Genomic DNA, 24,754 nt, shown 5'->3' with positions numbered 1-24,754 from the left:
GGTCCACAAAAGGTAGAGCAGATTATAGTGGTGTGCCACTAGTTCCACAATATAGCAAAGCACCACAATAATGCCATGGATGTCGAGTAAAATGAGTGTCTCAGCCATGTATTACACGCTAAACCTTTTTTAAATAGGGTAGTCTGCACCGCATTTGCACTTGTTATCAATTGTACACACAGTCTTAGTAGATCACATGCAACATCCCCACTAACAGTACCAGCAATATTATAGTTTGCACACTCTATTTAGCACTTTTTATTTGTGATCTTTGTAGATCAGGCCCTATGTATTATGAATGTGATCCACATTACAGAACATGCCAGTTGTTTTAAAGGGCTGTTAAATATAATTAAAGTTAATAGAGCCACACTAATGACAATTACAGCACTGTCCCAAACTTCCTTCAGCAAGATGGACATTTGTTTTGAAATAAATATTGTTCGCTCTGTGATCACACTGACGAACAGATGCAACTTTTCTTCTGTCCCTGTTCCTGTGAGACATGTAATCTGCCTTGTGGAGGCTCCAGTTACCTTAAGGAAGCTCATCTCTGTTTCACGAACTGTATATTTAGAAGTACATCACATACTGTGCAACTCACATGGCACATTCCAAAAATCTGTCTTTTGCCCTTGTCACCGCGGAACGACACTGCTTATATTACTCATGGCACTAATTTTAATGGTATGTTTAGTCCCTGGATTTGAACTTGTAAAGTCTTGGAAGTGGGCTTTTTAAGGTTGAATTGGTAGCAATTTGAACAGTACAGTACTTCTGTTTGAAATGTTGTTGATAGTTTAATAATCTTGATAAAGATCTAAGACTCCGGCTCCAGGTTTTATGGGTATTGTCTGCCTCTAGGCCTCTAACCCCTCAACCCTGCGGTTTGCAGACACTGTCTGCCCACTGGAGCCTCACAGCCAAAGTTGTAAGGCTCTTCAGTGTGTATTAATACACTGGATACATAGCATGGAGCGGAGCAGGCCTACACAACGCCATCACCTGTTCACCTTACTGCACCAGCAGGCGTGTGCATGTAGTCTACACTTGAGTGACCGACTCCAATCCTTGCACTACACTAGATTAGACGTAACCCCGAAACTGCCACTTGTTCAAGGCTTGTTCATACAAAAGTGCTCTGAAGTAGCTTTCTGATAATGGACATTCGTTTCTGGTCTATTTCTTTAGTCAATGTTACACTTTTCGGAAAATGTCTAGCCCTATTATAGAAAACAGAGATCTCAAGAGCAGTCCAGTGCAGTTATACAACACTACATATGTCACCACAAAAATGAACGTAACCAATTACACAAATACATTTGCGCTACAACACTGGCATCACCCCATTTAGTTGGTGTCTAATGATCGTAATGATTATCATTGTGGGTGATGGGACTGTGACTTGACATCCTGGTTTAGTAGTCCCGCAGCTGCTGCGTAATTCGAGCTCACAGATAGCGACAGCCGGGTTGGGCACAGTCAGGGGGTTTGGTGGCGGTGGGATTTAGAGCTCTTCCTTCACCGTCTTTACTCTTCCTCTCCCCTGTCTCGCTATAAGTTCATGACTACAGCCAGGAGGCCCCACAACATGATGGCAGCATGCAGTTTGAGGATATTTTATGGAATTGTCACTCTTCTCTGGGCTGTTCTGGTTCATGGTAGGTGACATACTTCCATTGGCTAACTATTTGTTGATCAATCGTCTGTCTGTGACACGCAGACAGTATATAGGTTTACATCAAGAATGGTAACTACACTGGCAATCCTACAGAGCGTATGAGAGTAGATTGGAAAGCAAATGATCCATGTATTAATTTTCGAGTCGGAAGTCAGACCATATCATGGAAAGCTCTCCTGTCAGTCACAGGAAAATTGTGAATGGCGTACTTAAGAGCAATTCATCCCACGCCAGCTGTGTAAAGGTCAGCTATGTGAACCAATACACCACCAATGGTCCTGCAGTACTGATGTAAACAAAATACATGGTCCTGCATGATTTGCATTGTCAACCATAATATGCAAGGTTTTCCTTTGGTGAGTTGTTGCTATTCTAAGGGAAACAAAGCAAGGAATGTTGAGCAGTGCTAAATAGATTATTTGTGCCTGAAAAACATTATTTAGAAGGGCTGTTTGCGTTTTCACAAACAGGATATACTGTTACAGTTTTTTTCGAGACTGTTTGTCCACACATTGCATAGATGCAAAGTATTCCTAGCGACAAACTTGTGGTTCACATTAGTTAAAAAGGAACAGGAATTGTTTTTTTGCCAAATGTGTTTACTTGGCAATCAAATACAAACGACAGCTAAAGGCGACACATTTGCCGCAAGAGTGAAGATTCAGGTGTGCAGTGTACAGACCACTTTCATGGCTTGTAATACTACTAAGAAGAAGAGCATGCAGACCCTCCTCTGTCAAAAACCCCCAACAGAAATTAAATAATAGACAAAAAAATACATAATATAGCAAGAAAAAGCTAAAAAAATGTCATATTAAAAACTAATAGTAACCCAAGGATTTGTCTTTAAGTATATGCATGCACATTTTTTTTAGCCTTTTTAAAAAGTATGTGGCTGGTTTCAAAGCCCTGTGTGGCCATAAACACGATTTTGTTTGTGGCCCCATTTTGGTCTTTAATTATACTTATTTATTATCATTGTTAGTCGACTCCTGAAGGGCCCCCAACCTACCCTAAAGCTAACATCCGTACCTTACATACACACATGCAGTATATTTACATGCAGTAAAAAAAAATATTGACTTGATATTGGTTGAAACTAGCTTTTTAAAACACATGTAAGAATGTTACTAAGGGTTTTGCTTGCAGCTTGTAATGTCTCTAAGATTTTGATTGGAGAAAACTTAAAAAAAATGTTTTTGATAAATATCATTATCAATATATTATCATCATTAGTGGATAATAATTGTCATAATATTACATAATTATTATAATTATAATAATGTGTTAATCTACTGGAGTTTAAGCCTCCCCCCGGGCTTTGTTTTGAACTTTAATCAATGTTACTTGAACGCTCTGCAATTAAGTGCTATGAGATGCAAAAGTAAAACTTAGACATAATTTTGTCCAATGCTGCAAGAATAGTTTTATCATATTTTCACTTTTCTTCTACCACCTCATCCTAGTTCCCCAATGTTGGCGCTGTGTGTGAATCAGTAAAGGTGAGCTTTGATGACATTATTATGACGTCTGTGTTGAATGAAGTGAAGTGTTGATACTCAGTTTAGCTAGCAGGGGGGTTTATGTACTGTTCCACATTCCTAATTGGATTCAAACAAACTTATTATTGAATTGCAAAATTGATTTTATCTGAACTTTTATGATGTCGGATTTTATAACTGACAGACTTGAATCAAAGCAAAAACAATCTTTACGAAAGCCCAAGCCCCGTAGTGGTTGTGGCCCTAAACAATCGCATAGAGAGTTTTTGCTACTGGCCAGCCCTGGCTGGGTTACTTACGCAGTACAACAGATACCCAGAACACAAAGGTGTAAAGCTTTGACTGGCTTTACTGCAAAGATGCAATGTAGAGCAAGGGTTTTCATGGTGTGACGTGGCACCAGAAGATCTCAGAGGACAAGCAGCAGTTTGAGAAAAATAAAGAAAAGCAAAATACAAAATTACCAGATTTTTAGTTTACTGTTCATTGTTCTGTGTGCGACACATCGAGTCTATTGGAGACTTTAGCTACTTTGAGGCCATATAGTGAACTTGTAAAACGTTTATATACAAAGATCATTTTAGGTAATAAAAAGTTAATTGATTCTTTGCTACAAGCAACTCCACAAGGTTACACTAAGTCACAGTTGACAGCATGTGCTAGATGGGGTGAAAGAGTTTAAATGAGGATGGATCATTTGCAATATTTGCCTTAGCAAATGTCAATATTTGAAAACGCTAACTAACACTATGAGTCATTTGAGTCAATTGAGTATAATAGTGAGTCAAATAAAATTTATAAACACCACTTTCAAACTAGCAGACACATCAAAATGGTGCACAATTATAAATACACAATTACACTAAATAATCAGGGGCGCCGAAAAGGGGGGGTAAAGGAGACGGATTCTAGGGGCCCATGATGGAGGGAGGCCCAGAGAGGCCCCTAATGATGATGAAATTATAATACAGAAAAAATAATAACACTGTGTTGGGGGCCCTGTAAAGATTCTTTTCATGGGGCCCAAAATTCCTAGCGGCGCCCCTGTAAATAATTAACAATCACCAGGTCTACCAAAAAATGGCAAAATTCACAACCTCTTGTTGAACTAAGTTAAAAACAAATAACAAAACAAAATTGATGCAAGACAACCACATTCAAAGGGCATACAAACATTTTCTTCTCCTTTTGACTATGAACAGGATTTATTTGTTCTAAAATAACTGTGGTCTAATATCTTTGTTGGTTTGACATGATGTTTTGTTGTGGTTTGTAGATGGGAATGAGGCCAAGGAGAATGATCACTTCAAGATGACATAGTTGGCTACAAGCTTCTTGTCTTCTGGAAAGACTTGTGACATTGAGCGAAAAATTTGTTCTGAAGCAGTTGTCGAGTCATTTTGTTGTACATATCCTATCAAGTGTCATTATATTAAGTAGGTGCCACCTGAGAAGCACAAGAGGTGACATTCAGACATTTCTTTTGATTTTAGGAAGTATTAGAATGGAGTAGATTACAGCTGACAAGAACGAGACAAAGAATCTTTGCAGAATATAGAACACAAAGTTACACTGAAAAGCTGTTTGTGTTCTCATACAGTATGTTCAAAAAGTCCAATGATTCAAGTGTGTTGGGCCAATCAAAGAATGATGTTGGTGTCTATTATAATAATGCTGCAATGTTACCCTTTTCCACTTCTGTTATTCTGCTGCTAGTTTGTGCTTGAGCTTTTTTTTTTGTACTTTGAATGTGTCTATATACAGACGAAATGAAGCATGACTAATTTTCTATCGACCAATAGAATATTGTAGTTATAGTGATGATTATTGCAGATCATCTGAGGTTGACACTCAGGCCTGTTTTAAGTGTCGCATCTGTAGTGTAATCTGAGCTAAGCATAGTGACAGCTGTGAGGGAAGAGGCAAGCGTTCGGAAATAACCTTTGTCTTTCTCTCCCTTGGACTATTTGCAACTGAGAAGTGTTACATTGTGGATGATGAAGATTCAATGATGCACATTGTCAATAAGGGTCTGTTTACATGACACTGACTGAACTGAAACCACATAAAATGGTGCGTGGTATATGGACATTGTGAAGACTGCATATGCAAACATTAGCATCAACAAATAACACCTTTTAGACACTTTTTTTGAGGAAGTCTCTATATTGCAGTTGCATCTCTTCAGATCATTGGTGTGTGTGAGTGACACAAAAAAAGGCTTTGACTCATTTACCTATTGATTTGCATGTATAACTATCTAGATCCCGAATATAAGACAACTCGTCTTTTCAGATTTTTCTCTAGGGAAAAATATATAAACGTATTTATAGGTCAATACGGCACTTGCAAGAGTGTTAAAAACAGTGAGTGCACAAATTTCCCTTCCAAAGGCATGGGAATTGCTGATGTCTATGCAAATTGGAGAGTTGGAAGGTTTTTTTTTTCATATTTGTGCAAACAGGGATTATTTTGACAATATTGTCCGTACATAACAGATTATTCCCATGTAACAAATACATACTTCAACCATTTCATGCATAGTGGTCACAAAGGGGGTCCCCATCCGATATTGATATTGGATATTGGTTCAATTGTCAGGTTTGTCACTGACGGTTTAGTTATGTTTTGAGTTTTTCCTCTGTGTGTGTAGTATTTCCTGTCAGCGCTCTTGTTTTGGTTCTGTTTCCTGTTTCTCCCTGAGTGCTGTGTCCCCTCAGCTGTGGCTGATTGGCACCTGGCCACACCTGGTGTCAATCAGCCAGCTGCTATTTATACCTGCCCTACCCTCCAGTCACTGCTGGATCATTGTCACTACTACCTGTCTTAACACGTGTCGTTGTAGCTCTGTCTACTTTTGTTTCACTCTGCTCATGTGTTCCTTCGTGTCACAGTAAGTGTTTTGGTTTCTTGTCCACAGTTAGCCTCTGTGCTATTTTAGTCCATTTTGTTCTCCGCCTTGTGCGCGCCTTTTGTTACCTTTTTCTTTGTTGTTTTGCCATAGTGTTTAATTAAATCATGTTTTCTTGCACAACGCCTTCCGCCTTCTCTGCATCTTGGGGTTCGCGTCCTACAAACTCTGACATAATGATCCAGCCAAATTCGAACCTCGCAGACATGTCCATGGCGGAGAGGATGAACAAGGCTTTGGAATTAATGGATAAATTAAAGAAAAGTTCGGCCTCATTCCAAGCCCTCTCCCACCCACCCCTGTCGTCTGTGGGCCTATCTGGTGATGTCTGGGATCCGTCCCTTGAGGGGGGGGCTATGAGAGGCTGTGCAGCTAGGGAGGCACAGCTACTTCTCGCCCCAGTGGGTCTGCAAAAGACAACGCCATCATCTCAGGTGGGTCTGCAACAAACGCCACCATCATTTCCGGTGGGCCGGCAGATGCCACCATCATCTCCGGTGGGTCTGCAACCTACGGCGCCACCATGCACTCCGGTGGGCCGGCAGACGCCACCATGCACTCCGGTGGGCCGGCAGACGCCACCATGCACTCCGGTGGGCCAGCAGAGGGCGCCACCGCCATCCTCCCCGGTGGGCCAGCAGAGGGCGCCACCGCCATCCTCCCCGGTGGGCCAGCAGAGGGCGCCACCGCCATCCTCCCCGGTGGGCCAGCAGAGGGCGCCACCGCCATCTTCTCCGGTGGGCCAGCAGAGGGCGCCACCATCGTCTCCGGTGGGTTCTCCCACACCGACGGACGAGCCGCCTCGCCAATTGCGGCGGCGTTCAACTCGCCGTCGCCACCTAACTCTTCCCCGCTGGTTGCGGGGACACTTGGCCTGGTGGCCCACCTCCTTGTCCTCCCTCCACCCTCCCGTGACTTTGGACTTTTTTGGGGGGGGGGGGGTTCCTAGAACGTCTGGTATCCGTTGTGGGAAGGGGGGCTACTGTCAGGTTTGTCACTGACGGTTTAGTTATGTTTTGAGTTTTTCCTCTGTGTGTGTAGTATTTCCTGTCAGCGCTCTTGTTTTGGTTCTGTTTCCTGTTTCTCCCTGAGTGCTGTGTCCCCTCAGCTGTGGCTGATTGGCACCTGGCCACACCTGGTGTCAATCAGCCAGCTGCTATTTATACCTGCCCTACCCTCCAGTCACTGCTGGATCATTGTCACTACTACCTGTCTTAACACGTGTCGTTGTAGCTCTGTCTACTTTTGTTTCACTCTGCTCATGTCCTAGTTCCTTCGTGTCACAGTAAGTGTTTTGGTTTCTTGTCCACAGTTAGCCTCTGTGCTATTTTAGTCCATTTTGTTCTCCGCCTTGTGCGCGCCTTTTGTTACCTTTTTCTTTGTTGTTTTGCCATAGTGTTTAATTAAATCATGTTTTCTTGCACAACGCCTTCCGCCTTCTCTGCATCTTGGGGTTTGCGTCCTACAAACTCTGACATCAATATCAGAAAACATGTATCAAATACAAGCAGTCCTGCATTGCGTTAAATTGTGCAAAGTTGGACGACCAGTTAACATTGAAGGCCATGTCCACACGAACATGGGTACTTAATAAAAGCATAATTATGTCTGCGGTTAGGCCTCTTGCCCACACGCAAACACATACTTTTGTCCTTAAAGACGCAGACTTTTGCAAATGCTGGCCAAAGTGTGGAATTCCAAAACTCCCCGCTCAGCAGTGTCGGACCGTGTGTTTCTCACCTAGGCCTTCAGTGATGTCCTACTTACTCCGACTTCACCTCTCAAAATACCGTAATTTATGTCACCACATGGACACGGCTGGAGATACTATACAGAAACACACTTACACTTGCACTCTACTGCGCATTGAATCCCCTCAACAGTGTACAAAAGGGTCTATTTTTCGGTGCATTTAACATTCAATAAACCCGCATCAGCAATTAAAACACATATTACGTGGAACTGTCAAAATTAACATAATTGTATAAAACAAATGAAACATGAAAAAATAAAGAAATACAGTATTTGAACTCACAATTTGTAGGATCCGACGCCGTATAAGCCAGTGGTGCCGTCGTAGTCGTTTGATTCATGTGAAAGTGGCGGTGAAACCATTTTACCGACGGTGTTGTGCCAAAATGTGATTGCCTGTCAAAAATGTATTTACACTGTCCACAGCGGATTACTAGGTGTAAGACAAACACTTTATCTTCGTGGTTATTGTACCGGTGAATTTTCTGTGGCTTTCTATGGCTCGCATGGCTCCGGTGACGCTTCCTGTTTTCGCAACTTGTGATTGGATACTCATATGAGACTCCCAAGTGAGTATCCAATCACAGCGTAAGGCCAGCTAGAAGGTCTTACTGACAACAACTTGTGATCTGATTGGCTATGGCAATTGTCTATCAACTGTATGTGCCCATTACAGTGCATAGACGCCTGCATTGTTGATTCTGAAGGCCACAAGTAAATTTTGTACAGCATGGCAACATAAGCTCGCTGAATTCTGATTGGCTAAAAACTCTAACCTAAAAACAACAGCATTGTAAGGAGCATAATACGACATGAAGAGAATATGAATACTTTTAGATATTTAGGGAAAGTAAATTAAAAATTACTTTTATCTTTAATTATGATCATGATTTCTGGTTATGTTAGGCCAGCAGAGAAGGCCTTGCTGGCCCTGACGGCACACCACTGCCGCTCAGCGTATGCGTGTACATGGCACAAACGGAGACTTGTACTCCTCTGATGACGTCACGGCTGTGCGTTGTCATTCTCAAAGCCCAACAACACTGCCTTGCTGTCTTTAAACACACGGACTTACTGTATGTTTGAACGTAAACATGCTGCTATTTTGAGACGACAACAAAAAAGACTCGAACCTCCAGTTGATGGAGTTTTTACTTTTGTGTCTTAAGAAGGTGCAACATTATCTCATGTTTTTAATCCTTATTTAAGACAGATCATGAAGTTAACTTGAGTCTGTTTCTTCCATTTGTATCGATTTGTGCACGCACAAATAACGCGCCTGAGCGACTAAAAAAACAAAACATGATGTATCCTTCCTCCTTGTTAGTGTGCATTGATGTTAAAAACAAAGTACACAACATTGCACATGCAAGATTTCACTTTATTGATTATTAAATGCGTTATAATTCCGCCAGAGTTTTGCAGCTGCACATGCATGTCCGTGCGCTTTGGGCACTTAACTTGTCAAGAAGTTTCTTTTTTTTCTTTGTTAGTGTGCACTGATTTTAGAAATAATGGACATTTCACTGCACCATGTTGCTGATTGAATGTGTTATAATTCCACAAGTGTTTAGGGCTCTGTGTAAGTGCAGTAAAGATAATATAGCTGGCATTGATATATATTGAAATAAACATTATAATAACAGAGGTGCAATGCCACCAAGTCAGTTGTGGTTGCTTTTCGAGGCTTCTGATTGGACAACATGTGCATGACAGCTGGTGCATGCGTTATTGTGTGTAGACAGAGACAATTTTGAAACTACTCTTGTGTGGACAGAGATCATTTTATGCGTTTTTTAAACTACCTGTGTTCGTGTGGACATGTTTGGTCTTTTCTTGTATTTCTTGTATTTTTCTTGTATTTAAGGGGGCACTGCATTTTTATGTTTTATTTTGCCTCTCGTTCACAATCACTATGAGAGACAAGAAGACAAAAATACTGTAATGTACGGTGATGTGCTGCATGTATTATAAACAATAGTGTAGTGACCTACTCGATGAACAGTTGTCCGTTTGGTCAAACTGGATGTTTCCAGTTGATTTGGGCATTCCAATAATTCTGCATAGCTTGGCTCAAAAGTTCCAGCTTCCATCTGCTCCAAGGTTTTACTCTCTTCTTTGTGCTCGCTTCTATAAGCAGCAGTTCATCTTCAGTATATTCAGCTTCAAAAAGATAAGGTTGTGAATCCTCATTTGTCCACACATATTTCGTCTTTGTTGTCTATTACCAAGTCTGCCATGATAAAAACACACACTCGCGTGTTTGTTTGCAGGAGTAAGAACACACAGTGGATGCTGGAAGTCAGATGTGCGCTGATATGGAAACGGAAATAAATGTGTCAGAGAAGGAAATCCCGAAAAATAGCAAAATATGTACATATTACAAATTGTTTTGAATGTGTCTGTTACTACACTATATATAGACATGCACCGTGTTTATAAAACGTCGACGGAGGGTTTTGAAATTGTTTTAGAGGGCTTTGAAGGCTATAACAGAGGCTCCCATTAGCCGCATTTGGAAAGTGTTTTTTTTTAAATCATCGTTACCCCCCCCTCTCCTCCGCCCCAAAAAATATGTGTGTTCTTGTCTCTCATAATGATTGTGAATGATAGGCAACATTCCATAAAAAGGGCAGTTCCCCTTTAAGACAAAACAGAAGTGATCATAGAAGTCCGTTTTAAATGGAGGATAGAGCATTTACTAGTACTTCATATACAAATATAGTAGAAGGTAAGAAAGGCTCCAAAAAAATTTATTTTTTATTTTATTAAAGCAAATAAATGGGACCAAGAAGTATTTGATAACAGTTGTATGAAAATGAAGTCCTCCCTTCTTTTTCTTTTGATTGATTGATTGATTGAGACTTGTATTAGTAGATTGCACAGTGAAGTACATATTCCGTACAATTAACCACTAAATGGTAACACCCGAATAAGTTTTTCAACTTGTTTAAGTCGGAGTCCACTTAAATTGATTCATAATACAGATATATACTATCAGATATATACCGGTACTATCATCATCATACAGTCATCACACAAGATAATCATCAGAGTATATACATTGAATTATTTACATTATTTACAATCCGGGGTGTGGGATGTGAAGGGGGGGGGGGGGGGGGGGGGGGTGTTAGGTTTGGGTGTTATCATCACTTCAGTCATCAACTATTGAGAACAGAGAAATGGATATTGAAACAGTGTAGGTCTGACTTGATAGGATATGTACAGCAAGTAGTGGACATAAAAAGAGAGAGAGAGAGAGAAAGAGAGAGAGAGAGAGAGAGAGAGTGAGAGAGAGAGATAGAGAAAGAGAGAGAGAGAGAGAGAGAGAGAGATAGAGAGAGAGAGATAGAGAGAGAGAGAGAGAGAGATCAGAAAGCATAAGAAAAAGTATCTACATTTGATTATTTACATTTGATTATTAACAATCCGGGGAGGGTGTTAGTTTAGGGTTGAAGTTGCCTGGAGGTGAACTTTTAGTGCGGTTTTGAAGGAGGATAGAGGTGCCCTTTCTTTTATACCTGTTGGGAGCGCATTTCACATTGATGTGGCATAGAAAGAGAATGAGTTAAGACCTTTGTTAGATCGGAATCTGGGTTTAACGTGGTTAGTGGAGCTCCCCCTGGTGTTGTGGTTATGGTGGTCATTTACGTTAAGGAAGTAGTTTGACATGTACTTCGGTATCAGGGAGGTGTAGCGGATTTTATAGACTAGGCTCAGTGCAAGTTGTTTTACTCTGTCCTCCACCCTGAGCCAGCCCACTTTGAAAAAGTGGGTATGAGTGAGGTGGGATCTAGGGTGGAGGTCTAGAAGTACTCTGACTAACTTGTTCTGGGATGTTTGGAGTTTAGATTTGAGGGTTTTGGAGGTGCTATAGGGTACCAGGAGGTGCATGCGTAATCGAAAAAGGGTTGAACGAGAATTCCCGCTAGAATCCTCATGGTGCTTTTGTTGACCAGAGAGGAGATTCTATAGAGAAATCTCGTTCGTTGGTTGACCTTTTTGATTACCTTGGTTGCCATTTTATCACAGGAAAGATTAGCCTCTAGAATGGAACCTAGGTAGGTGACCTCATCTTTCCTGGTGATAACAATGTCACCCACTTTTATAGTGAAGTCATTGACTTTCTTAAGGTTGATGTGGGACCCAAATAGGATGGATTACGTTTTACCCAAGTGTATGGATAGCTTGTTGTCAGCGAGCCAGGTGCATGTTCTACAGAGTTCAGCACTGAGGATTTTCTGCACTTGTGACTTGTCCTTGTCTGATAACAGTAGGGCCGAGTCATCCGCAAACAAGAACAATTCACAGTCGCATGCTGATAACATGTCGTTTATGTATATTAGGAACAGTAAAGGCCCTAATATACTGCCTTGGGGGACTCCACAGCTCACTGAGAGGGGGGGCACACGGTGACATTCACCTCTACCACCTGTTCCCTCCCCTCCAAGTAAGATTACATCCAGTTCGATGAGGTTTTGTTAAATCTGATTGCTTTGAGCTTATCCAACAGTATAGTGTGGTTAACGGTGTCAAAGGCCTTCTGAAGGTCCAGCATGACCATGCCGCAGTATTTGCCCGCGTCCACCTCATGTTTGATGTGGTCGGTCAGATAGAGAAGGCATGTGTCAGTGGAGTGGTTAGTTCTGAAGCCGGATTGGAATTTGTACATGAGTTTATTAGTAGCAAGGTAACTATCGACCTGTTCATAAACTAATTTTTCCATTACTTTCGAAATGGAACTGAGAATAGAAACAGGTCGGTAGTTGCCAGGTTCTAATTTGCTTCCTTTTTTAAAGAGGGGAGTTACTCTTGCTATCTTAAAATCTTTTGGTACTTGGCCTTGTGTAATTGATAGGTTTATTATGTGCGTGATGATTGGGGCAATGATGGAGGCAGAGTCCCTGAGGAATCTGGAGGGGATATATTCAAGGCCGGTGGTCTTGTTTGGGTGGAGCGCGCTCAATTTTTTAAGCACCTCATCAGCTGAGACCATTTCTAATTTGAAATCGTTGTTGGATACTCCTGGCTTTCTGTAGAAGGCTTTAATGTGTTCTACACCAAAGCGACCAGAGTGGTGGGACAGCTTGTTGACAAGAGTTGCGGCTATGCTGGTGAAAAAGGTGTTAAGTCTGCTTACTACCTCTATTTTGTCTATAATGAGGGAGTCACCCTCATTGATGTTGATGTTGGTGAGTCTAGTTTTTAGTTTCTGGCTGCAACCGGGAAGCTGGTTGTTGAGGATCTTTCAGAGCTCACGTGGCTTATTTGTGTTTTCCTCTATTTTGTCGTTAATGTAATTTTTTTTAAGGATTTAGTCAGGTTGGTTGTCTTATTTCTTAATTTATTGCATTGTTTTTTGAGTGTTGAAAGGAGTGATTTGAGGTTATTATTGGGTTGTTTATCTACTTCTGTTTTACACTTTTGGTATTCAGAGTATTTTCTGTCTCTGTCTTTTATGGTAGCTAATAGGTCCGGATTCATCCATGGTTTGGAGTGGGCTTTGATCCTGACTGTTCTCACGGGAGCCATGTCATTTAGCATCTTTAGGAACGCTGTTTTGAAGCGATCCCAAGCAACATCGATCAGGTTGCTCATGAGCACAGGGGACCAGTCCCACTCATCTAATTTTAGGTTGAACTTATCACTGGATAATCCTGTTATCATCTTCATTTGAGCAACATGTATGAAAAGTGATTAAAGCATGTCAATTTAAGTTAAAAAAAACAGTTAAAAAAAACTTTGGCCACAGCATCATTTGCTATGCAGATTGGCGCTTTCCATCATTTTCAGCAGGCTGCATTGCAAAATGATTACCGCCACCTTCAACATTATCGACCAAACACACATTTACTAACTTTCTGTGCTATGTTTATATTGTAAAAAAAAATCAACATAGTTTCCCCCGGGGTAAAAAAAAGTATTTACCTAACCTAACGTTATTCAAACCAATGCCATTACTGTATCCGGTTCGGGTACTTACTTACATACTTGACACCAAAGCAAAACTGCCACTTGTTAAAACAGACAAGACACACATACAGGTGTGATGCAAATTATCCTTTGTAAATGTTTGCAATTATATTCAAAATGTACAAACTATCCGTTAAGAACTTAGATATGTTTTTATTGTAAACCGTAGAAGAGGACAGATAAATTTTTAAAAATAGAACAAACAGTAATTATCATTATTATTAAATTACTTAAATAAATTCATGTCATCAAAAGCAAATGGTCATAAACTAGCTTATGTACAAGCGAAGATAAACTTTGTGTTTTTAGTACTCTCTAGAAACAACAGGTGTTTACTCAGGTGGACAACAGATATTAGGGGTTTTATTGATTAAATACATTTTTAAGAAAAAAAAGAATTAAGTAAAATTTTGTGAACCCTGTGAAATGTGTTTAATGAGCGTCAACGACACGTTCACATAACATATGATATTTTAATATATTTCAATACAGTTAAGTGTATGTCAAAAATAACTGTTTTGATCATTATAAGATTAAGACTTAATCCACAAAATTTGGTAGACTCTAATAAAAACAATTAAATAAATGTAATACAATTGCAGCCAAAAAGTTACTACATATGAGTATTTTCAAGAACAACAATGTCGCAGCAAGTCAGTCAAAATGTTGCCAGTGATAGATGATGTCCAATTTAGTGGACACATGATTAATCTCAGTCTTCTCAAATCACAAAATGAATATTTAGAAATGTCAATAATTATATTACTCCTTAGTTGTTGCTAAATATCCCCATGTTTTATGTCAGCAAATAAGAAAGTAAGTACATTTTATTTATAAAGCACTTTTCACAGATAAAAATGACAAAGTGTTGTAAATAAATTAGGTGAATTACAACAAAAATTAAATTAAAACAACAGGTGCAACATCATAAATGTTAAAAAGGATAGATACAAAAAAATCTGTGATCTCTTAGAATAGAAGGAGTTGACTGGTATTCCTCCCCTGCACTGCACTTCAATTAGCCATCTTCTGCGTTTAAAACACAATAGCATCCATTCAAGTGACTGATGCTCAACTTCTAATTAATACTCCATCCATCCATCCATTTTCTACCGCTTGTCCCGTTCGGGGTCGCGGGGGGTGCTGGAGCCTATCTCAGCTGCATTCGGGCGGAAGGCGGGGTACACCCTGGACAAGTCGCCACCTCATTGCAGGGCCAACACAGATAGACAGACAACAGTCACAAAATGAATACTAAATAATGAATTTCCCCTCAGAGATGAATAAAGTACTTCTGATTCTGATTCTGATTCTGATCATGCATATAGGAGAAAACTGCTTTTGAATAGCTGTCCACTGTAGTCACCACTACAGATGTCCCGATACAACTTTTCCACTTTCAATACCTTACCAATATTGGAGCCTTGACTGTTGGCCGATACCAATATTAATCTGATATGAGATCTGCATACATTAATTTATTATTTTGTTGTGTGGAATGTTAGAAAAGATTTGTTCAAGTGAAATTAGTCAAACAGAATAATGTTAAGTATGAAAAATACGTTTGTACAAAGTCAAACGCGGTTCGTACTGACGTAGAAGCTAGCTTATCTCTTGCCGTAGTTAGCTTTTACGGCTAATATCGTAGAACAGTTTAGTTGACAAATATTCAGGCATATGACATTTTTGCGAAAACTGTTAATTCATGTTATAAACATTAATTTCAAATCAAAATATCACTTCCGAGTTTTTTAAATGAAATACTAATAAAAATATGTTGAACCCTCACCTCAGCTGCTGCTGTTCGCTGTTCGACTTGCTTAATCGCCGCACCGAGTTGCAGGATAAATTGGCCCTTTGAAACATATCTTTGTGTGGAGGTTGCCCCCCAGTGGGTTCTTCGGACCACCAAGCATTGACATGAGAGTCCAGGTCAGATTCACAATGACGTTTTATTTTTTCCAAATACAGTCTTTTTGTGGCTTTTCAGCAAATGTCTTTTCTCTCGCTTACGCTCCGACTCTCCTTCAGCTCCAACTCCCACTCCAACAACTCTCTCCTTCCGGCTGTTGCCTTTTAACAGAGCGACAGGTGATTAGATAACCAGGCCCAGGTGAGCCATCTACAAACCTGTCGCCGGTCCTGGCACACCCCGCTTTGCTGCAGGCCCGCAGGCCACGCATACCTCCACCGCCAGACGCAGGCCGGGAAGCCGTCCGGCCGCGCCTACTCACCCCCACCCCTGTGAGGGAGCGGGGAGGAAGTTGGCCACAACCATCTGCGCACCCGGTCTGTGGATCACTCTAAAGTTGTAGGGTTGTAAAGCTAGATACCAACGGGTGATCCGCACGTTGGCATCTTTCATGCGGTGGAGCCACTGGAGGGGTTTGTGGTCCGAGCAGAGACTGAATGAGCGCCCCAGGAGGTAGTACCGGAGGGCCCCGACCGCCCATCGGATGGCGAGGCACTCTCTCGCCACTGTGCTATATCTGGCCTCTCTTTCTGACAACTTTCTGCTGATGTAAAGGATGGGGCGGTCGACGCCCTCCACCTGCTGGGACAAAACCGCTCCCAGTCCTCTGCCCGGCGCGTCAGCCTGCAGACAAAACGGGAGAGAAAAATCAGGCATGTGCAGGACCGGCTCATCACAGAGGGCCTTTTTAACCCTCTCATATGCCTGCTGGCACTGCTCCGTCCACTGGACCAGATCTGGCGCACCCTTTCGGGTGAGGTCAGTTAGTGGGCTGGTCAGGTCCGCAAACCGAGGGATAAACCTCCGGTAGTAACCCGCCAGACCCAAAAACTGCCTCACCTCTTTTTTCGTCTTGGGGGTTGGGCAGGCCGCAATTACCGCTGTTTTGTCTACCTGCGGGCACACCTACCCTCCTCCCAAGTGGTACCCCAAATACTGTACTTCCCTCCGGCCAACTGCACTGGATTTTCTGGGCAGAGATCCGTCAGTGCTATCGTGACGACACCCCAGTTGCTCCTCCCACAAATGCATGATCCTCACAAATATGGCACCAATTACAAGACAGTGAAGTGAATTATATTTATATAGCGCTTTTTTGCACTAATGACTCAAACCGCTCAACATAAAAAAAAAAAAACATACCTTGTTATTGTGCAATACTAAGACATTCAAAGACTACAGTATGGCACCACTATTAGTTAGCTGGCAACAAGCAGACTCGTCTCTAACTGGCAACTAGAGCACTGATCACGAGCTGGCAACTAGTGCGCTATACCCCCAAAACTGATGTAAAGATAAAGCGTGGCTCCACTATTTGAATATTTTTTGTACGATTGTGGTTTAAATCAAATTGGTCCTAAAGGTATACCTTGTTACTGTGCAATACTAAGATATTCAAAGAATACAGTCTTCTTTGGCAGCTTAGTCACGAATGATCATGCTAATTCACGCTCTTGGGTCAGACACTTATTTCGATTTGATGTTTGATTTTTGATTTTTTTTATTTACATTTTTTAATGGTACTTTAATTATTATTAATAGTTTATTATTTTTATTTAAATCGTTTTGTCATCCTATTTTAGTCCATCCATCCATCCATTTTCTACCGCTTATCCCTTTCGGGGTCGCGGGGGGTGTTGGAGCCTATCTCAGCTGCATTCGGGCGGAAGGCGGGGTACACCCTGGACAAGTCGCCATCTCATCGCAGGGCCAACACAGATAGACAGACAACATTTACACTCACATTCACACACTAGGGCCAATTTAGTGTTGCCAATCAACCTATCCCCAGGTGCATGTCTTTGGAAGTGGGAGGAAGCCGATTTTAGTCAATTATTAGTAATCTCTTTTTAGTTATAGTGAGTGTTGTAATTATACAATGCACTTATTTAATTAAAGTTTTCACATTTTAACTTGACGTTTTTTTGATACGGTACATTCATGTTTGTTGACAACGCCTAGCATGGCTGTACAAGCCAATTCTTGAGTGACAGTCCCTGTTGCACTTCGTCCAAACATGTGGAGAGACTTCTTCCCGCTCCTGCTGTGTGATGGTAGTTGCAGTCAGGGGCGCCGCTAGGGATGTTGGGCCCCATGAAAAGAATCTTTACAGGGCCCCCAACACAGTGTCATTATTTTTTCTGTATTATAATTTCATCATCATTAGGGGCCTCTCTGGGCCCCCCTCCATCATGGGCCCCTAGAATCCGTCTCCTTTACCCCCCCTTTTCAGCGCCCCTGGTTGCAGTACGTTTCCTCCTGTCTCTCTTCTCCTCTGCGAGCTGGCCTCTCCTCAAATCAGCCTCTGCAATACCCCGTCTAACCGCTTGACGCCAGACATTTTGGTTCTCCGCTTGTATCTCCCAGCTGTCTGGAGAAATATTACGCGCCTTCAGATCTCTCCTGCATGCGTCCTTGAACCGGAGGGAGGGACGACCGACACGTCTGGAACCAGCAGCCAGTTGTCCATACATAATGTCCTTGGGAAGCCGTCCGTCCTCCATCCGCCGAACATGTGTCAGCCATCGAAGATAGCGCTGGCTTAGCAGGGAGTTCATGCTATGGATATTATCCCGCTGAAGAATGACACTGTGTGAAATATAGTCCTGCCAACTAATACCAAGGGTACGCTTGATGCACCGCATGGGCAAAGCATTTAGTCGACGCTCTTGTCTCATGTAAGTAGTCCAGGTCTCGCTTCCGTTGAGTAAAGTGCTGAGAACGCAGGCCTGATAAACTCTGATCTTTGTATGTTGAGTAAGAGCGTTGTTTTCCTAGATTAGCCATGATGCTATTTGCCTTTCCAAGCCTCCTGTCAAGTTCAACATCAAGCGAGAGTTTATTGCTGATTGTCGACCCTAGGTGTATAAAGTTATCTACTACTTCTAAAGTGACACCATTCATCTTGATAGAAGGATTTGCAGCACCTTGAACGCTAACATTGGTTTTCTGCAGACTAACTGTAAGTCCAAACTGTTCACAAGCATTCACAAAACAGTCACTTAGACATTGTAGTGCTTCTTTGGTGTTGGTAACAAGAGCAGCATCGTCTGCAAAAGGCATCTCTCGGATTTACACTGACCTCCTTTTGGTCTTTGCACGTAATCTTGCCAGATTGAACAATTTGCCGTCAGACCGTGTGTGTAGATAGACCACCTCAATGGATGTGTCGAAAGCGTAGGACAGGAGTATAGAGAAGAATATTCCAAAAAGGGTTGGTGCTAAAACGCAGCCCTGCTTAACACCATTGTTGATAGAGAAGGAGTCCGAACAAGATCCATCATACAAGACTGTTTCCTTCATGTTGGAATGTAATAGAGATCAACATGCTGAGTAGTTTTGGAGGACATCCAATCTTTTGTAGAAGCTTGAAAAGGCCTTTCCTGCTGACAAGATCGAAAGCCTTAGTTAGATCTATGAACATCATGTAAAGAGTTTGACCTTGTTTTCTACTCTTCTCTTGAATCTGCCGGACTGAAAATATCATGTCAGTCGTCGATCTTCCAGCCCTGAAACCACATTGGGATTCAGGATAGATACGATCTGCAAGTATCTGTCATCTGTTTAGGATTATGCGAGCGTACATCTTTCCAACGATGTTTAAGAGAGAAATTCTTCTATAGCTATTGCAGTCACTGCGGTCCCCTTTATTCTTATAAAGTGTCACAATCGTGGCATCGCGCATGCCCTGAGGTACTCCTTCTTCCTCCCAGCAAAGACACAGTAATCCGCACAGCGGTTTAAGTAGGGCAGGCTTCCCTTGCTTGATAGCTTCAGGTGGAATATTATCGTTACCTGATCTTTGTCAGATGGAAGGGAATCAATAGCTTTTTCAAGCTCTACCATTGTAGGCACTTCGTCTAATTCATTCATGATTGGTAGCTCCTTCGTATCATTTAGAGCAGCATCAGAGACAGTTGTTTCACGGCTGTATAGTTCTGAGTAGGGTGACCATTTCCATGACACCAAAAAGGAGGACATTATGCGGCATATCAATAAATTACTATGGTGTACATAGGACTCTGGTATACCTTATTTATAGTACAATTTTGAGTGGTTTAAAGATGATGTTTGTGTGGCTGAATAGGAAAAAATATTAAAGTCAAGTGTTTGTTAACAGTATTTGTATTTATTCAATACATTGTGGTGTTCAAAAAGTGACCACTGAGATGAATCTTTTCAAGTGCAGAGTACCACAAAGCATAACATGTGTGGACTTAAATGTAGTTAACATATATAATTTTAAAAAAAAGCCACAAAAAAATGTTCCACATCAACATCAAGGCTGCTTGCTGCATATCTGGTTGCGTTATGCAGAATATGGGCCAAACAGTTTGCAGGGAGCACATCTTTTTGGCTCAGTTTCAGCTTCTGATACACTGTTATGTTTGCCACAATTGACACTGGCATTGTCTGCTGCATATGCAGACATGTTTTTCACCTCTAAGCCAGACATCTCAAGTTTTGCCAGCAGCTGGTTTGTTATGGCTTCTGACGTTTCGTTGCTGTCACTATAAAAATCCAACAGGACATGTTGGATGCCTTCATCAAAGTGAAAATACCTTACCACAATGGGAAAAACACTTGTTTGTTCCTTTATTTGAGGCGTCGGTTGCTACGGAAAAGGGTAGGTTGTTTTCTTTTATGTAGTCGGTATGTTCCTGTACTGAATAGTGAGCGATGACGTTCTCGCACAATGCCTTGGCTTTTGTTCGGCCACAGGCCATCCCTTTAGCTGTGGGCTAGTCACTGAAAATCTCCCGGTCCACTTTCATGCCGCAGTCTAAACTTCTGTAGGACTGGTGATGCTTTGCAGTGGTTCTCAACCCTTTTTTCAGTGATGTACCCCCTGTGAACATTTTTTTAATTCAAGTACCCCCTAATCAGAGCAAAGCATTTTTGGTTGAAAAAAAGAGATGAAGAAGTAAAATACAGCACTATGTCATCAATTTCTGATTTATTAAATTGTATAACAGTGCAAAATATTGCTCATTTGTAGTGGTCTTTCTTGAACTATTTGGAAAAATATATATAAAATAACTAAAAACTTGTTGAAAAATAAACAAGTGATTCAATTATTAATAAAGATTTCTACACATAGAAGTAATCATCAACTTAAAGTGCCCTCTTTGGGGATTGTAATAGAGATCCATCTGGATTCATGAACTTAATTCTAAACATTTCTTCACAAAAAAAGAAATCTTTAACATCAATATTTATGGAACATGTCTACAAAAAATCTAGCTGTCAACACTGAATATTGCATTTTTGCATTTCTTTTCACAGTTCTTTTTCACAGACATTTTAGTGAGGGTCAAACCATCATGGCATGGGGGAAACTCTGGCTTTATGGTAATGAATGGAATAGCCGACTTGATTTGATGTTCAGTTTATGAACTTACATTACATTACATACCCCCAGGGGTACACGTACCCCCATTTGAGAACCACTGCTTTACAGCATGGTACACCTTGCACAGCTCCGCAGCGGTTATCTTGTCATCCAGGGGCGACGAAACTTCACGAAAAAATGTCCTCATTGAAGAGGTACCTGCCGCACGTTTATTACTTTTATGTTTATCCGTACCCGCATGCCGTTCAATTGCAGCTTTCCCCTGACTACTTACGTCGACATCACATCGACAAAGTGTGCAGAAGCCATGGAATGAGTCTCGACTGCTTTTCGTTATAAATTCGTGCTCTTTTATCCATTCAGAATTAAACGAGGTCTTGCGTTTTGGCATGATGCTAACTTTCTGTCCAAGTCATGCCGCAGAAGCACATGGACCCTTGTTTACTTTTTTAACCAATGATAAGCAGATTTGTATCCGACACCGCTCTTAGCCAATCATTTGATATGTTGGGGGCATTTTTTACGGTCTTTGATTGGCTATCGCGCTGCAGCCCAGCAAAGATGAAAAAACTCTGCTCTTCAAGCATAGTGCCTCAAAAAGGAGGACAAATACGTGTCCGGCTTGATGCTGCGCCGGACGCCGGACAGGGCATTAAAAATCCGGACTGTCCGGCCTAAATCCGGACACCTGGTCACCCTAGTTCTGAGTAGTGCTCGACCCATCTGACCATCTGTTCTTCACAGTTGGTAATCTGCTCCCCTATCTGAGATTTAATTGGAGCAGACCGTTTTAAAGCAGGTCCTACTGCTTTCTTGATACTGTTGTACATTCTACGGATGTTATCAGATTCAGCACTCATCTGGATATCTTCGCATAGCTGCTGCCAATTGGTGTTTGCACACTGTTTGGCAATGCGCTGTTTGTAACAACGAGTACTCTTGAGTGTTGCAAGTGACTGAGCATTTGGACATCTCTTGTATGCCAAAAATGCTTTGCGTTTGGCCTTCATGATTGGTAGATAGGCATTAAACCAGTCGTGACTAGTTCTTTCGTTCTTCCCAAAGGTAGAAATAGCTGTATTGTAAATTGCTTCTTTCATGACGTTCCATTTTGCTGTAGCATCATGCTCCGGCAGGTTTTGAAGAGCTTGGTCCAGGGTTGATACATAATCATCCACCTTGCATGAAATTGACATATTTGATGTGTTAATGCAAATGGCACGACTCTTTGCCTTGGTGCTGTGAATTTTACGGAGCTGAAGCGCACTTTGGCGCTCACAAGGGCATGGTCCGTATTGCAGTCTGCACTATGATAGCTTCTAGTAATAAAAATGTTATTTAGTGACGACCGCCTAGTGATAATCAGATCAAGCTGATGCCATCGATGACACCTGGGATGTTTCCATGATACTTTGTGCGATGGTTTGCTCTTAAAGAAAGTGTTTGTAAAACAGAGGTTGTGATAGGTGCATAGCTCCAGCAGCCTCTGGCCATTTATGTTCATCTTTCCGATGCCATGATGTCCCAAGCAAGATGGCCATGATGCATGGTCTGCGCCTACTCTGGCATTAAAATCTCCAAGGACGATTAAGCACTCATCTTTAGGAAAACCCTTGATCTGCTCATCAAGTTGCTAAAAGAATCTATCTTTGATCTCCTCAGTTGAGAAAAGAGTAGGAGCATTGACACTGAGAATGTTCACTGGACCTGTAGCAGTGCTGAGACGGATAGACAGCAATCGCTCAGTACCTCCTGATGGAGGTTCCACTGATGCCAAAAGTGTGTTTCTGACTGCAAAACCAATCGCACTAATCGCTAACTATATTAAATGCTAACATGAATATAATAATAAAAAATATGTTTAAAGTCTAATAAACCAAGAAATTCACAGGCCTCACGCAGTACCTCTGCAGACCACCTAGGGGTCACAGACCCCCTGTTGAAGACCTAATTTATATGAAAATATGAGTATTAATCAATACACTAATGACTTTAGTTGTGATTGTGTTCTTTTAGTGTTTCAATGTCCTTTGCCAATGATTCTGCCTAGCAACAAGTGGCTGACCAGAAAAAAAGCTATATTAGAGAGCTACTGAGACATGTTATTTCAGTTTTAAATATATGTGAGTCACAAAAAATGTTGTTGTCAGAAGTATACTGTAGGGCCTGGGAACCTTTTTTACTAAAACACCATGAAACAAAATCAGTGTGCCAAAGATCCACCGCTGTGCAAAGTCAAACGTTTACTGTGACCTAAATGTGAACCATTAAGATAGTCCAAAACACATTTGGAGCCAGCTGCTTTTACAGTACTTTGCTACAATGTTTTTGTTTGTTTAGCTTTTGGTTGGTTTAATTTAATATACAATGCATTGTAAGAGGAAGAACTGTCTTATTTCTTATTTATTTTAGTTGTGCAGTGAGTTTATTTTTTTTGTAACTGACTTTGTGGTCTTTAACTTTGCTTCCAGTTACCTAATCCCAAAAAGTCACCTTGTCTTCATCATCAACTCATTCATTCAGTTGTTTTGGCAATGTTGTTGGAATAAGAAAAATAATGTTTTTTTAATTAATTTATTATTTCTTTATTGATAAAACATAATGAGTAAAGAAAAAAATGTGAGTCGTGTGATATATTGGTTCTATCTTCAAAATGGGACAGAAAAGCTATTGTTTTGGTAAATATGTTAGCACTCACCTAACCTCCAATATTGTTGCATTATTATTGTTCCCGTATTTTCACAAACCTTCGCTACACTACCATAACTATGTGAGCAACAGTGCTAACTAACATTATTGAAGAAAAACTAAATGATCAAATTTACAGCTCCCACCTCTGTAACTAACTGACTAAAGCTCCAGGCTTTATTTCAAGATGTGTTGTGAAGCCTCTTTTCTTTCTTACAAAGCTGTCCTGTGTGAAGTGTCGGACATTTTGCTCTATGCCCATTAAGAAAAAGTTAATGAAAAGACGAAACTTTTGAGCACCTCTTCCTTCAAAAGTAGAGTACCAAAACCCAAGGCTGATGTTTTTTTTTAATGTTTGGTGCTCATAACTTTTCAGGACATGTATTACTGTTATAAAATAAATTAAAAGTAAATGTTGCATTGTATTGAAAACATTTACATGCTGAAATTATCACTTCACTTTTTATACAACAACAGATTCTAGGAATGTTCCGATCTGGGTTTTAAGCTGCCGATTGCGATACCAATCATCCCTGAGTGAGATCAGCCGATAGAAAACAATACCAATCACAGGTAGTAACTGTACATATTTTAATGTATTTATGGTGAGTGCTATTGGCGATTTAACAAAATCAACACAATATTTAAACGGTGTCCTTGTTGTCTTTTGTTACATACAAGTGTTTAATCAAAACAAGGTCAATAGTTCACAATAACTAAACAAAAGCAAAGACTCTACTACTCATTTAAATCTTTTGGTTTTTGACCTCAAAGTCCTCCTGTCTCCAGGTAATTATTTATTATTACTGAGTTTGTAAACATTAACAGCAACAAATTAAAAAAAATTGAGAAAATAAAAAAAAAGCTATCTAATCACTCTAGTATCGATCGTATACTTTATCATTTATAGCTCAATCCG

The 24,754-nt window shown here is 40.9% G+C and overlaps 1 protein-coding gene across 1 annotated transcript in view; it reads left to right on the top strand.

Annotated features, from left to right (window-relative positions):
• Positions 1 to 1,555: 1,555 nt before the first annotated feature.
• Positions 1,556 to 24,754, top strand: part of chrne (cholinergic receptor, nicotinic, epsilon) — a 38,995-nt gene continuing 15,796 nt past the window's right edge. The window contains exon 1 of the mRNA XM_061961579.1: positions 1,556 to 1,661. Coding sequence (XP_061817563.1) covers positions 1,565 to 1,661 — 97 coding nt within the window. The 5' untranslated portion in view covers positions 1,556 to 1,564. The remainder of the gene's footprint in view (positions 1,662 to 24,754) is intronic.

This window comes from Nerophis lumbriciformis, linkage group LG09, assembly GCF_033978685.3.
Source record: "Nerophis lumbriciformis linkage group LG09, RoL_Nlum_v2.1, whole genome shotgun sequence".
NCBI lineage: Eukaryota > Metazoa > Chordata > Actinopteri > Syngnathiformes > Syngnathidae > Nerophis > Nerophis lumbriciformis.
The sequence above is the reverse complement of the archived record's forward strand: the minus strand, read 5'-3'. Positions and strand labels throughout refer to the sequence as shown.